The sequence below is a fragment of the Bombus flavifrons genome, chromosome 14 (genome assembly GCF_040668555.2).
Source record: "Bombus flavifrons isolate JBK064 chromosome 14, iyBomFlav1_principal, whole genome shotgun sequence".
Lineage (NCBI taxonomy): Eukaryota > Metazoa > Arthropoda > Insecta > Hymenoptera > Apidae > Bombus > Bombus flavifrons.
In genome coordinates, this window is record NC_138455.1 from 11,698,396 (window position 1) to 11,712,354 (window position 13,959).

A 13,959-nucleotide genomic window follows, 5' to 3' on the forward strand; every position below is an offset into this window, starting at 1 on the left:
CGCGTTCTCTTCGCTACGTCGCGTTCTTTCGCACGCCAGCAATTTCGTCCATCGTGGCGTCCATCGTGGCGTCCATCGGCTCCCTCTTCCCAACTATATCTCTAGCGTAATTCGTTAAATTAAGAATACAAATTTCCCGTGGCTCGGCCGACTTGGTCGCAAGCGTTCGCCGGTTTCAACGGGCGTCTACCAGATCGTCGTCCGTCTGGCAAGGCAAGCAGTCTTTACGATCAGCGAACGTGCATCCAACAAGATACAGACCATCCATTGTCGCTATTATTTATCGGATATTATCGCTACGCGTGCACGCCGCGGCACGGACGTTGCGTCTGCGATGCGAAACAATTCGAAACCGCTCGTACAAAGGTAAATCTGCGTGTCCGTTTTCGCGTCGCTGTCGTCGCGAAAACTTTTCCGCATCGACCTCGCGCCGAACATCTTTCGCTCGTCGTTGCTTCGAAAAATTTACCCGCCACGCTCCTTCTCGCGCTTTCGTCGTCCTTTTTTTAAATCTTTCTTTTAAACTCCTTGATATGTTCACGGTGTCGAGGGACACGTCTCGCGGTTTCTTTCCTTTCTGCTACTCGTTGCACACTCCTACGATCGTTCCCAACAGATCTGTCCCGCATTACGCACCGTATAATCTATTTCTTTTTTAATAAGTGTATATATATAGGGACCATTTTTCCTCGCAATCGACGATTACGCGCGATAACGTGCGCCATTTCTTTCCCCTTTCGCGCAAAACATTTTCCCTCGTTCACGCACTCTCTCTCTCTCTCTCTCTCTTTCTCTCTCACACTTTCACTCTCTCTCTCGCTCTCGCTCTCTCGCTGTTTTCGCGTTATTGGCACATGTTCCTGCTTCGTTACTCGTTCCCTCTTCCCTTTGATCGACAGGTACCTATACAAATCGCGTATAAACGATATACTTATCATATAGGTAACGCGAAGGCAAGAATCCTCTTTTCTTCGAGCTTCGTCGTCGCGTTATTTAACATCTAGAGCAATTTCCGGCAATTTCGCTTTCAGTCTCGCGCGATTATCCCGTCGCTTCTTCGATCGTTTCGCAAAAGCGGAGCGGAATGGCAACGCTTTTCGTATTCGTATATCTACATGCGTCGCGTGAGCCGTGTGTTTGTACATCGATCAAGCTTTATCGATAAGAGCTAGAAAATATTCGCTGCACGGGACGTAAAACGCGGCGCTAGACTCGCAGCGAGGACGCGTTACCCTGCTCGATTTCTCCCTCCTGTAAATGGCTACCTTAAAACGTATCGTTAGACCTGTGGAATCTTCGTTTCGGTTTCGTACGACCGATCGTTGCTCGAAAACTTTCGCACGGAGGAACGAAACGAGGGGCAAGCTGCGGGGCTCGTTGATACTTTAGGCCGTCTGTTTGTTCGTGCAATTGGTCTGTACCGTAGAGACAATCGACGGCACGCATCGTGCGAATCGTTGGAGGACCTGTTCACCGTTCGATTCGCGCCACACGCGTTAGGAACTCACTGTGAAACGAGACAGCGACTTTTCGTTGACAGCAAAGAGAGCGTTTGGACCGAGAAACCGAGAGAGTCTGGCAAGAGACGGATCTTGCGCGTACGCGTGAGCAACGATTCGGCGCGCTGGACAATCTCGACGGTGAGCAGGTTCGAAAAGTTCGGCTTCCAGGTAGGATCGACGTCGTCGGCTCGTCGCGCGACGTTCTCTAAATTTCTTACGGCAGTGATCGTGCAGTGGCAGTTCGGTTGTTTTCGACGCGACGCCACGATCCACGAGTTGGACAGCGCGCGAGAAAAATTTTCTAGCGAGAGAAAGACAAAAGTCGATGGCGGACTCGTTCGCGGAGTCGCGATATACGTTTGTCGCGCGTTGATCCCGTCACGATAGTCTCGTAAAAAAATGTGTCGTACGTGGTTCGTTTGTCGAAGAAGATTCGCGCTAGTTTCGTTAGGCTACGTTTCGTTAGGCTACGTTAGGGAGCAGCGAACTTCGTCGTCTTCCATCCGACGTGGGAGGCGGCAACTCGAACGGATCTCCAGTGCTTTTTCACCGTTGGAATGTCTGCGATACGCGGTTCCTCGCCGATTCTCCCAAACTGGCGGCGGAGCTCGGCTCTTCCCGGCGTCTTTTCACGCTTCTCCCGTCGCTCGTGGTCTTGCGTTCGCGAACGAAGCTTCTCTTCCAAGGAAAACGTCTATCGCCCTGACTAGGATGACGATGCTCCGGACCGTCGTGCCTTCGTACAATTCCGTTCAGAGGGTGATCGACGCGAAAGCTTCTCGAACGAACGATGCGTTTCGTCGATGGAACGTGGAATCGAATCCTGCGTCGGTCGCAACGTCCACGCGATTAAACGAGAAAACCTTGCGAAGTGGCCGACATCTGCGCTCTGAGCGCTGTCACGCTGTTCATTATCTTCTTCTGGTGTCCGACCAACGTCACCCCGAGCGCCGTCAACTCCTGCACGGTAACACGTGCGGCCGCCTCCAAGGTAGTCACTCCGGATCTTTCGAAACTCTCCGCGTACCGTGACATCTTGATGGAAGCCAGCCACTCGCTGACCGAGGTCAGCTGCGTCAAGTCCACCGCGTCCGGCGCCAGTGGATTGGTGCCCCTGTCGAAAATTTCGTGTTACACTCGAATCCTTCGTTTTTCCGGGATATTAAAGGAATCCAGGGGAACACTATGAGCAACCAAAGACCTGAAATTCGTTCGAGCTTCTACAGGTCGTTGATCGGATTCTAAGGACAGAGTGGAAAAACGCAAGCGCTTTGATCTCTGATCGAGTCTTAGCGAAATTAGAAGACGAAGAAACAAATCGATTTCCAGTGGGATCGGCGTTCTCGTTCCGAAACGATCAGTTTCGATAGGAGAAGATTAACGGTTTTAAGCGACCGAACCGGAGAAACGCTTTCGTCTTTCCACCTTCGAACTGTAAAGAGCAATTTCAAGTCCATTTCGGATTCTATTATCGAAATATTTCTAGTAAGGAAGGATGGTGGTGGTGGTGGTGGTGGTGGTGGTTAGCCGTTTCGATGATCGCCAATTACATCGGTCGTCGAAATAGCTACGTTCGTACTCAGCCCCAGATCTGTTCACACAAACGGGATCTATGTTATATCGAGTATATGTACACTAATATCCATCGGTTAGCAACAAAATACATGGACATTTTGATTCTCGTGCTCGCAGAAAGTCGTTCTCGCCAATGACGGAAAAATCGACTTTCTCGTAGAAAATCCACGTTTGCGATACACGGTTTATCGGACGTACGTAAGAGACATTCTGCGAGCAGAGTTAAGAAAAGAATTGGCAGTCGATAGGTGGTTGGTTAGGGTGAAAGAGCGTGATTCGGAATCGAGTTCCGGGGGTTCGCTACTCGTTTCTAGGAGAAGTTGTTCCATTGGTGTCATTTACTTGATAGATCTTTTACGGGCGGATTTACGGGTTGATACGGTATAAAACGGATGTTAAAAGGGCCGGTAAAATATCTTTATGTACACTTTGACCGAGGCTCGATAAGTTTTCACGACCGTGCCTGAGAGCTTCGCTCGATTCGCGTGTCGACCGGTCTACGATACACGCAAACTCTTGCTTGCACGCCAGAAAAAGTCGATTAAATCGCGGTTACACAGGCGAGATCGTGAAAATTCGAACCTTCGTGGAACCGTTGCTAGCGATTGGTGATCGATGGTGACACGATGGTGAGAGTCGCTAATGACGGTGTTATTACGTTGATGATATACACAAAGTTGAGAGATCGGCTGGACGTATTACGTAGACGTGAATGGATAATGGTGCGTATGAAGCAAGCAGTGCGATACGAACTAATAGGATACAAGCAGAGCAAATGCTGTCTACGTGGCAGCAATACTCATGGTGATTCGAACGAAGCAAACGGAGCAAAAAGGCAACGAATCGAATCCGTTGCACGCGCCTACACGCTTAACGTGTGAGTCGCTTATCGTTGCAAGCCATGTCGACCAACTCCATAAATTTAAATCCATGGAAGAACGATGATAATTATCGGTACGTTCCTTTTTAAAACGCACCGTGCAGTTTACAAGCATTTCTGCTATCTCTTTCGGATAAGTAAATTTATCGACGTAAGATTTCTTCTTTGAAAACGTTCCATGCTAATTATGCGACTCGTTTGCGTAAACGCGAAATCGATAACTTCGTAAAAGGCCGAGTCGATGAATTTGTTTTCCGAGAGACTCGCACGGTAGGTGGTACATCGTACGTACTCGTCGATCGAGAAACATCTCGCCGAATAACTATTCTTTTTCTTGCCTTGTTGCTCCTCCTTTCCTTCGTACTTTCTTTACTTCTTTTTTTTTTCTTTTTGGGTCGACTGAAAGCTGTTCTTGATTTTTTACCTTTTCCTCAAATGCACGTTGGAGGATGTCGACGAGGCGGGTGGGGGTGGGGGTGGAGCACCCCTTTCCCTGATTCTGACAATTGTTAGCATTTGTTAGTGCGATCGAGGTCACACACTTTGGCGTGTGTTTGCTTGTACGTGTGTTTGGTTTGCCTGTGTGTGTTTATGTGTATCGCATACGTTTTCTCGTCTCATCTCTGCCCTGATTTCTCTCGAGTGTACCGCTGTACAGTGTTTGCGCAAGTGTGCGATCGTGTGCTCGCGCGAAGCTCGTTTATCGCGATTGTCAGCGTAAACTCTAAGGTAATTAGCGCGCATCGATTCGATTTCCGCGGGCGTAACGCGTCTAAGCTGATTGTCCATTTTGATTCTCGTCTCGAAAAAGAAAAATCGTTCGCGAATCCGCGAAACTTCGAAACAGCGAAACCTTAACCCTCTTCGTTCGTCGTCCCGTTCTATCTTGCTTCCATTCCATTTTTCCTGTAATGGTGTGTCGCGACGCATTCCGCTATGATCGACCTTTTCTCCAGACTTTTCGGCTATAACGTAGACGCGACGCGCGTATCGTCGCGAGAATCGATCGTCCCGGCGTGAAAACAACCTGGGATATCGCGTACAATTTCTCGGTACGGTTTTCCTTGACTTTTCTTGACTTCCAAGTAGAAAAATACTATTCTAATCTGGTCGAATGGTAGCTCGCGTGATTAAATGCTAATAAGTCTTTGCAGTTTCCTCTTTTTGTTGCGGTAAAAGTCGTGACGTTAATAAATACTATATCGATATATATATATATATATATATATCCGCTTCTTTACGATATATGCATATGTTTACGTATACTCCTGTGAGATATATATATATACATTACGTATATCAAGAATTAGAAAAACATCTGAAAGACTATGACAACGCGTCTCGCGGTTAAAACCCTCTCTGCCCGTCCCTAAGCTTTCCCAGCTTAAACCCATTCTACGTATATTGCTATTCGTTGCTTCGATTCGTCCTCTATAAATTCTCGTTATATCTCTACCAAAAAAAACTGCGGGGTACATATATATGTATGTATATATGTATATACTCTGATAAAATTTCCCATTTAAATCACTCTAACTAGAACCATAAATATTCTCTATGCGATCTCTACATGGCAGCTAAGATGGATAAAATTCATCGCGCCTGGCGGTCGCTCCAACATCACATCGATAAAAAACACTTTTCTCTTTATAAATAAGTATACGTATCGTAGATCGCTTTGCTGACGATAACGAGTCTCGTATAATTCGAAAACCGTGAAAATCTTTCCTCTACGACGACTAATTCGCTACCGTTTTTTTACCTACGTCTAAATACGCTCGCAACACAATTGACAACCTAAATATTTCTTTTACGAGAGCGATTCCCTAGGGTAGAGAGAAACGCGTGAAAATCATCCTATCCGCGATTATTTCGCTTAAGGAGAAAAGCGTCCCTGTGCATCGTTCGACGTTCAGCAAAAACTGCACGAGTGTTTCTTCGGCGAACGTCGACGGACGAAAAAAGCCAATCCGTTGGACCCGGTTGTCGTTTGACAAGCTGGGACGCGTACAACTTCGATCGTTGTTTGCACGGAAAGAAACAAGCAGGTTCTTGCTCCGACTCTTCGGCAACTTTTTCATTGTACGAATTTCGCTTCGGCTTTCGACGAAACGACGATCGTAGAGCTCTGACCCCAAACGGAGACGCTGCGAGGAAAAAAAGAACTGTAGACGTAAAGACTTTGTCGTTAATCGTCGTTAACCCTCTGACAGGTTGACAGAATAGACGAAGAATTCGCATTCTTGCGTTTCCGGTACGTTCTGTCAATTCTGTATAATAGAAAAGTATATCGCTAAACGTGCTACGCACGCCGAAATTTAACGCTTTGCTACGCCGTTAAAGGGTTAGAGATTATCAAGAACGTTCAAGTTCAAATGCATCACGCAATGCTTTCGACGCGAACATCGTCGATCGAAGATGTATGGAAATTTAGCAACGAGGCTTCCGATTTCTAGACGTTCACTCGTGAAACCGAAGAAGAGGCAGCAGGAAGCACTTGTCTCTCTTAAAGAGAAAAAAATATGATCGATTCTGGTCGATTAACCGAAGTGTGTGAATGGGACCCAATTGGGATAAGTAAGCGGTGGCTGTTGTGGCAATGCGTGTGTCGCTGCGTGTGTGTGATAGTGTAAGCTACGGCCGGCTCCTGGTGGCATTACTGGAACGGCAATCGTCGACTGGGCTTGATGGGCCTGATGGCCGACTACGTCTACGAACGGACCCGTTGTCGCGGCTGGAATCGCAGCGGTCGCTGCCGCGGCCTGTGCGGCAGCCGCGTGGCTTGTGACATAGTACGGATTGTGTGCAGGTGGCCTCACGCTGTTGTTGTAGTTGTTGAGTTGTAGTTGGTGGTAGATGGTAGTTGTCGCAGTTGCGTTGGGTTGCAGTTCGTAGTCGGGTACCAAAGACACCACAAAACCAAAACCACAAAGAATTAGCCCAGAAAAAAAGGAACGTCGTCGGCAAGAGAAACTGAAATTTTGTTTGGATCGAAGGGCAGAGGGATGGAAACGACAGAGATTGATCCATCGATGTCGAAACGAATATGCGTAGTCCTTTCCTTCGGCTAAAGCGTCCTATCTAGAATTTTCTTATTTTTCAAGATACGTTGAAACGTTTCAAGTTCCAACCTTCTTCTACCTTTGAAGCAAAGTTACACGACATGGATATGAAAGCGATAAAACTTTAGGACATTTCGACCAAACGGGAGAGGAGAACAGGATTTCGTCGAACAGTCGATGGATCCAAAGTTCAAACGAGGAAAGGCGACGCAAAGACTTGTTCTATTTCGTTGGAAACTTTCCTCTGGATGTTTAACGACGAAATAGCGGAATTAACGATAATCGATTCGTCTCGAGGTACGAGGGACGAATCGATGGACGATCAAAATGCTTTTCTCCTTTCTTCGGACGAGAGAAGAATTTGGCAATTTTTTCGCGATGTCCGCTGTTCTTAAAAACCACAAACACTTTCCTCGTATTCTTCATTAACGATCGTGTGCAACGATAAAGCGGTGCTGGCAAGACGTCCGACTCTCGAGTATCGTTTGATCTCGCCTTTGTTCGCCTTTTTTGTGTTTCGCGGTGGAAATAAGTGGAGGTAAGAGGACGAGGGTTTAAAGGCTCCAGGATTACAGAAACGATAAGCGCTAAAGCGATAAAAGCTCTCTGAAAGCCACCGCAGTACGATGCGCACTTTTCGCCGTTCTCTTGAAACGCGAACGAAAAATTATTCCGCGAAAATGATCGCGCGGAGACTTTCGTCCATAAATTAATTTTCCTCCCAACAAGTAATACGAAACAGAAACGGAAGGTAGGTAGTAGATCTTTTTGCACGTTCCAAAGGAAATTAAGCCGTTTTAATTAAGAGCAGAATTACGTGCGCAAAAGCCGCTTGTTATATGTTGTATATGGTCGCAAACTTTTTCGAACGACATCTTTCTCGCGCGTCGGACATTCAGCTTAACGAGATTACTCGCCGAGATTCATCGAAAATATGTGCTGTAAACAAGAAAAATCCAACAGAAATTTTTGTTTCCCGCGCGTTCTATTTTCTCGCGCTTCGTTGCTCGCGAAATCCTTTCTCGGTGTTTCTCTCTCTTTCAATTTGGCGTCGTTGAATTTCAAAGAGAACCAGATGCGAGGAAGCGGAGGCGCTGTACAAAATCAATTTTGACGACTTTGAGCTACGGGAAATGTACAAAAAAAAATATTAAAAAAAAAGAAAAAGAAAAGAAACGTATACATATGTATATATACATAAAAAAAAAAAAAAAAAAAAAAAATAGAACTACAAGAAAATAACAGAAACGAATAAGTAGCTTTGAATGAAAATGTCAGACTGCACGAACTAAAAGGTGCGAAAAAGATCAGTCCAGTACAATATGCCCGTTTCCAGTAATGCCAATCAGGTCGAGGTATTAACGGCGCCTCGAGCATAGACGTGCACAAGAATCTCTCTCTCTCTCTCTCTCTCTTTCTCTCTGTCGAGTAGACACACACACATTCGTGATTATTCCTGGACGGCCAATATTCATCGTTTAGGCGGTAACATCCTATTACGGATGAGCAACAACATCAAAGCCCAGTCTAACAGCGTACGTGAAGAGCGCAGAGCATGTGAGCTTCTTACAGTATTCAGCGATAGAACGGAAAAAACGTTTGGCTGTCGAGAGAAATTAATTTATGGACACGAAGTGTGATTCGCGTAGCATGCGGCATGATTCGTGTTAAGAGATGATGAAAGAACAATTCGGTGGTGCAGGCCCCTGATGCCAAACGCGTTCCCAAGAATATCTAGTATCGCGTTGGATTAATTATCTCACGGAGCCTACCGAATTGTTCGCACGATGAAAGCAACGACACGACAGGTTTTTTGCACCGTTCGTACTACGTTAGTCGGAAACGCAAGTTTTCTCGGCACTTCTCCTGCGAATGGTAAATCCCGATAGATCGAACACGTGAATAATAGCGCGCCAGTGACACATAGGTACGCGAGTCGCGGAGAAATTCGTATTCTCTCGAATAGAATGAAAATTGTTACCTGTTCTGGGCGATCTTCCGCAGCGTGTCCGGGCTCCGTATCAATTTGTCCAAGGTTTGAGTGAGATTGGCAAAGGTAGGACGATGGGTTCGTTCCTTCTGCCAACAATCGAGCATCAGCTGATAGATCGCTTCCGGACAATCCATCGGTGCTGGAAGCCTGTATCCTTTCTCGATCGACTTTATCACATCCTGATTAGACCAGTTCCAATACGGTCTTTCGCCGTAGGACATCACCTCCCAACAAACGATGCCCATGCTCCATACGTCGGAAGCGCTGGTGAACTTTCGGAACGCTATCGCTTCCGGAGCTGTCCATCGTACCGGGATCTTTCCACCCTTTTTGCCGGAGTAAACAGTCTTTCAAGATTCGATATTTGAAAGTCTCGGTTCCATCGACGAGACCGCGTCTCGTCAAAGAAAAGGAGTAACATCGATACGATACAACAACTTCGTTTATCCGAATTCCTCGGTCTAGCAAACGGTTCCGAAGTATTTCGCCGTTCTTTCGCGTTACCGCAAGTCTATGAAATTCACTTCGACCATAACTCTTCGTCCACATTTTCGCCTCTAATTTCGTTAAACGTTGCAACGTTAACGCGATTGTTACTATACAGAGCTTCGGATAAATGGAGTTGTACCATAACGCGAGCAACAGTCTTCTGCGAGCTGACTACTTACCCTGGTCGTGTACGCTCCTTCCGTGGCGCTTTCGATCTCCCGGCTAAGCCCGAAATCGGCGATCTTGCAGACGAGGGCAGCATTCACGAGCACGTTCCTCGCCGCGAGATCTCGATGTACGTAGTTCATTTCAGCAAGATACTGCATGCCGCTCGCGATACCGCGAAGCATGCCTACAAGCTGCAGCACCTGGAACTTGCCGTCGTTCGCACGCAGAAAAGTGTCCAGGCTACCGTTCTCCATGAACTCCGTGATGATCATCACTGGATTGCTCTTGGTTACGACACCTTGCAGGAATATCACGTTCGGATGCTCGAACTGACCCATGATGGAGGCTTCAGTGAGGAAGTCGTTGCGAGCTTTGTCCGCGGAGCCTGGTTTCAAAGTCTTGATCGCGACGTCGATCTCCGTTCGACCGTCTGGCGGTAGCTTTAATTTTCCTCGACAAACGTCGCCAAATTCTCCACCACCTGTTCGTTAACGAGAAACGAGAGAAATTCGTTAACAAAAGAAATCTGGAAAAACTAACTTGCGAGATGCGAGATGCTAGCTAGGTGTTCGAACAACGTATTAAGGTTTCAAAAGACACGAAAAGGGTATTTATATACCTATGATAGCTTCTATCGTAATGTATCCTGCGTCGATTTCTCGGGCGAATTCTCTCACAGCTTGATTCGGATCTTCGTAAGTATGAGGATCGACGTAACTCCTTGCACCTCCGCCACCAGCACCTCCTGCACTCGCGGCAGCAACTCCCACTGCAGGTGTGAACAGCGGCGTGGTCACTGCAACGTCACCAAAACAGAGTTCATTATATTAACACGAGGGCCGGTGTGTTAAATTTTGACGGAATCTCGGAGCGCGAGAGTGACAACGTTCGCTCCGTGACTGTCAACCGTATTATCCCGTGAAAACACTCACACACCCTTCCTCTTTAAACAAAATTAGACATGTTGAAAATTATAAAACAAACGTGTGTATATATATATATATAAATATAAAAAAAGGCTGAAACCGTGTGTTTATTAGTTTTCCAGCTCTCTAGCCTTATCTTTAAATATTTATACTTGACACAATTTTCCATCGTATAATAAATACTTTCTATTATAATAATTCCGATATAAAGAAAAATATTTGCTTTCACTAATAAAGTAAGGGGCAACGAAATAATTCGCTAATTATACCACTATGTATAAAAAGATCTAAAACGGAACGAAGAAAACTGAAAAATCGCGCGCTAAATAACTTTCATGCTAGCGTAGAAATCCTCGCATGCCTAATACGCCAAATGATTTCAATTACGATGCATCAGATTGAATGACGTTAGTCGTAGTACGGAGCGCGGAGGATGCTCCGGTCGAATCGAATTACTTCGTCGCCTGTTAATTTACATCCGCGAATGCATCTGCGACGGCTCGCTAACTCTGCGAGGCAAATTAATTCGAGTTCCACCGAAACATGCCAGTATTTCGCACACGTCAACGCACAGAACGTTATACAGACGATTGGAAAAGATCTCGGCGACTGGCTGAAAAAATGGAACGATGCAAGAGATACAAAAGAACACGATGCAAATTGGTAACACGTTTAAGAGAATAAAGGAATCTCATGCTTTCTTTTCGTGCTTCTACTTAAAATTTAAGGGAACAACAAAAAGAAACGAAAAGGGAAAGATAAAGAGACAAAGAGAAGAAAAAGAGAGAGTGTGTGTGAGAGAGAGAGAGAGAGAGAGAGAGAGAAATAAAAGCAGAGGTAGAAAGGAAAGATTTTCGGACGATGGTACGAGCGAAAATAAGAAAAGGGCAATGTGTGGTGTTCCAGTTTGAGCGAGTGTAAAGTGTTTCGAAGACTCTGTGGATCACGAGAGTGGTATGCGTCGACGCGTCCCCTCCGGATTCAACGATTTCGACGAAATTTTACTCGGGCTGATTAAGGACTTACGCGAGGACTTGCTCTTGTTGTTGGTGTGGGTTGTCACAATCGGTGAACTGTCCATTTTGCAGTGCACTGTGAACAACACAACAACCAACACACTAATTGACAAACAGCAAACAAAAAGAAGCGAAGGATGTACGATGAGCAGAGTTTTAATGACGCGAGCGAACAGAGGCAACGACTCGAGAAAGAATTTGAAAAAAAAAAAAAAAAAAGATAGGAAACGCGTTTAATTCGCTTGCTTGATCTTCGTGCGTTCTTGTCTTCGGCTTCTGCGATAGTCGCACGCGTATAAATTCTCGCGTGTAAATAAAAAAACAAAAAGGGAAGGGGAAAAAACATATGAGACAACATACCGAAAATAAAACAAGTGCAGTGCCAACGATAACACAACTAACAACATACGCATGCAGAACGTAGATGCACACTGTATGACGCAAGCATGAAAAGCACGTGCACGCACATCTTCGGAGGGTACTTGGTGGTATGTATGTACGCAAAGCTGATATCTCGCACGTCCGTTCGACGGGGGAGCGAGCAAGAAGATCGTGCGTGCCCGTGCGTAAAAAATTTAGAACGCATCAAAGAGACTCATGTACAAGGGGGTGCAAAGATAACTACGCAAAACCGAGTTCCTAGAAAAAAAATTTGAGGTGTTGGAGAAGACTTACTGTAGGTCACAACTAGTCCTGTAGTAGCAGGCGATTGTGTACATTGTTTCATTGGATTTTTTCATGGATTTTTCATGGAGGCAGGTTCGATAGATTAGGGGAATCGCACATGAAAAGAAAGAATCGAAAGAATTTTGTTAGAATAATGGTACTTAGGTTGTGGGCCAGATCGGTATGAATTTTGCTCGTAAGCGATCGTCTCTCATTCTTTTTAACTCGCTGGCCTGAAGCCGTTCTCGGACTTGGATAACTTTTTCTTCGCGCTTTTCTCTGTTTTCTTTTCTTTTCTTTTCTTTTTTTCTCTTTTCTTTTCTTTAAACGAACCACTTTTCAATAATCTTTCTTTCGTCAGAGAGAGATAGTGAAGAAGTACTTCTAAAGTATTGGGTGTTTAGCGACAAGACATAAATCATTGGGGTATTGTATACATTGATGGGGCTGGGGTCGATACTTGCTGGATCTAACGGGGGGTGGTGATCCAAAAATATTAGTCACAAGACACGAGGGCGTAGTGAAACAACTATAAAAGTGACAGGGGTTATAGCGATAATGAATTTATAAAGAAAAGAGAATCGAAGCCTGTCGGCATCGGACAAACGTACCTTCGCCGTTTCTATACTCCAGGGTATCGCAGTCGCTGGGCTGTTTCTTGTTGCATTCGTCCGAGGCCCTGCTGTATCGAAATTATACCACATCAGATCAGAGTCAAATGAAACGCCGCAATGCACAGTAAATGCTTGGACAATGATTTTAATCTGTATCGTCTTTAATTTACTACTTAATGTTAGAAACAATTCGTTTACCTTCTCAAAATCAGAACGGTCATGATAATGATGATCACCAGAAGGACTACCACAGCAACGATAGCTCCTGCTATGATCCTTACTTGCATATTGTCGTCTTCTCCGACGTAGTCTGTGAAAGACGAATAAACATGCTCCATTAAGAAACTATGCTTTAATTATGCACGCTGTGTCGTCGTAAGTTTAAAACCGCTGTAAAATGTTGACTGAGAAAATGGGTGGTTCGTTGGGAGGCAACGCGTGATACAACAAATCCTAATAATCACCTAGTCCCATAGCATGAGGCGTCTTTTTATAAACTATGGGCGTATATTCGCCCCAGCCTCGCGTAGTCTTCGCTCGTACTTGTATCGCGTAGTCCGTCGATGGTTTTAGGCCCTTGAACGTGGCGGATAGCTCGGAAGTTTGTATAACCGTAGCGTTGGTAGCATCGTCGTATCGCGGATAACACCTCACTGAAACGGGATCACGCGAGATTAACGACTGATTAATTTATACGTATTTATAGTTACACGTTAGGTCGACGAACGTGTCGTTAAAGTTATATATTCGCACTTTAGGGATCAGGAGGAAACAAGCAACTTTACCTTCGTATCTTTCGACCAGATCGCTGTCTCCACCGACCTCGGTTACCGGAGCGTCCCAACTAATGCTCAGTTCCGAACTCTTCACGCTGGTAATCCTGACGTTGCTCACCAAACTAGGTACGCTAGCTTCAGTGGTGACGGTGATGTCCACGTACTCGGATTTTCCAGCCAACGCCGATACACCGTTCTCGGCAAATACTTGGAATCGATACGTGGTCACCGCGTTTAGACCCGTTATCGTGATCTTCGTATCGTTGAAAACTTCCTGTTTGACCGAAACCAG

The 13,959-nt window shown here is 45.6% G+C and overlaps 1 protein-coding gene across 18 annotated transcripts in view; it reads right to left on the reverse strand.

Annotated features, from left to right (window-relative positions):
- Window positions 1-60: 60 nt before the first annotated feature.
- Eph (Eph receptor tyrosine kinase) overlaps window positions 61-13,959 on the reverse strand; it is a 92,053-nt gene continuing 78,154 nt past the window's right edge. For 2 of the 18 annotated variants that reach the window (XM_069127342.1, XM_069127341.1), the window contains exons 7-17: window positions 13,677-13,941; window positions 13,356-13,544; window positions 13,090-13,201; window positions 12,889-12,959; window positions 12,287-12,304; window positions 11,622-11,687; window positions 10,289-10,465; window positions 9,681-10,150; window positions 9,001-9,359; window positions 4,382-4,456; window positions 61-2,616 (exon numbers count right to left, since the gene is read on the reverse strand). In XM_069127342.1, the coding sequence (XP_068983443.1) occupies window positions 2,352-2,616; window positions 4,382-4,456; window positions 9,001-9,359; window positions 9,681-10,150; window positions 10,289-10,465; window positions 11,622-11,687; window positions 12,287-12,304; window positions 12,889-12,959; window positions 13,090-13,201; window positions 13,356-13,544; window positions 13,677-13,941 (2,067 nt within the window). In that variant the 3' untranslated portion in view covers window positions 61-2,351. Of the gene's footprint in view, window positions 2,617-4,381; window positions 4,457-6,285; window positions 6,778-9,000; window positions 9,360-9,680; window positions 10,151-10,288; window positions 10,466-11,621; window positions 11,688-12,286; window positions 12,305-12,888; window positions 12,960-13,089; window positions 13,202-13,355; window positions 13,545-13,676; window positions 13,942-13,959 lie in introns of those variants that run through there. The other 16 variants (XM_069127343.1, XM_069127345.1, XM_069127346.1 and 13 more) reach the window with 16 other exon arrangements.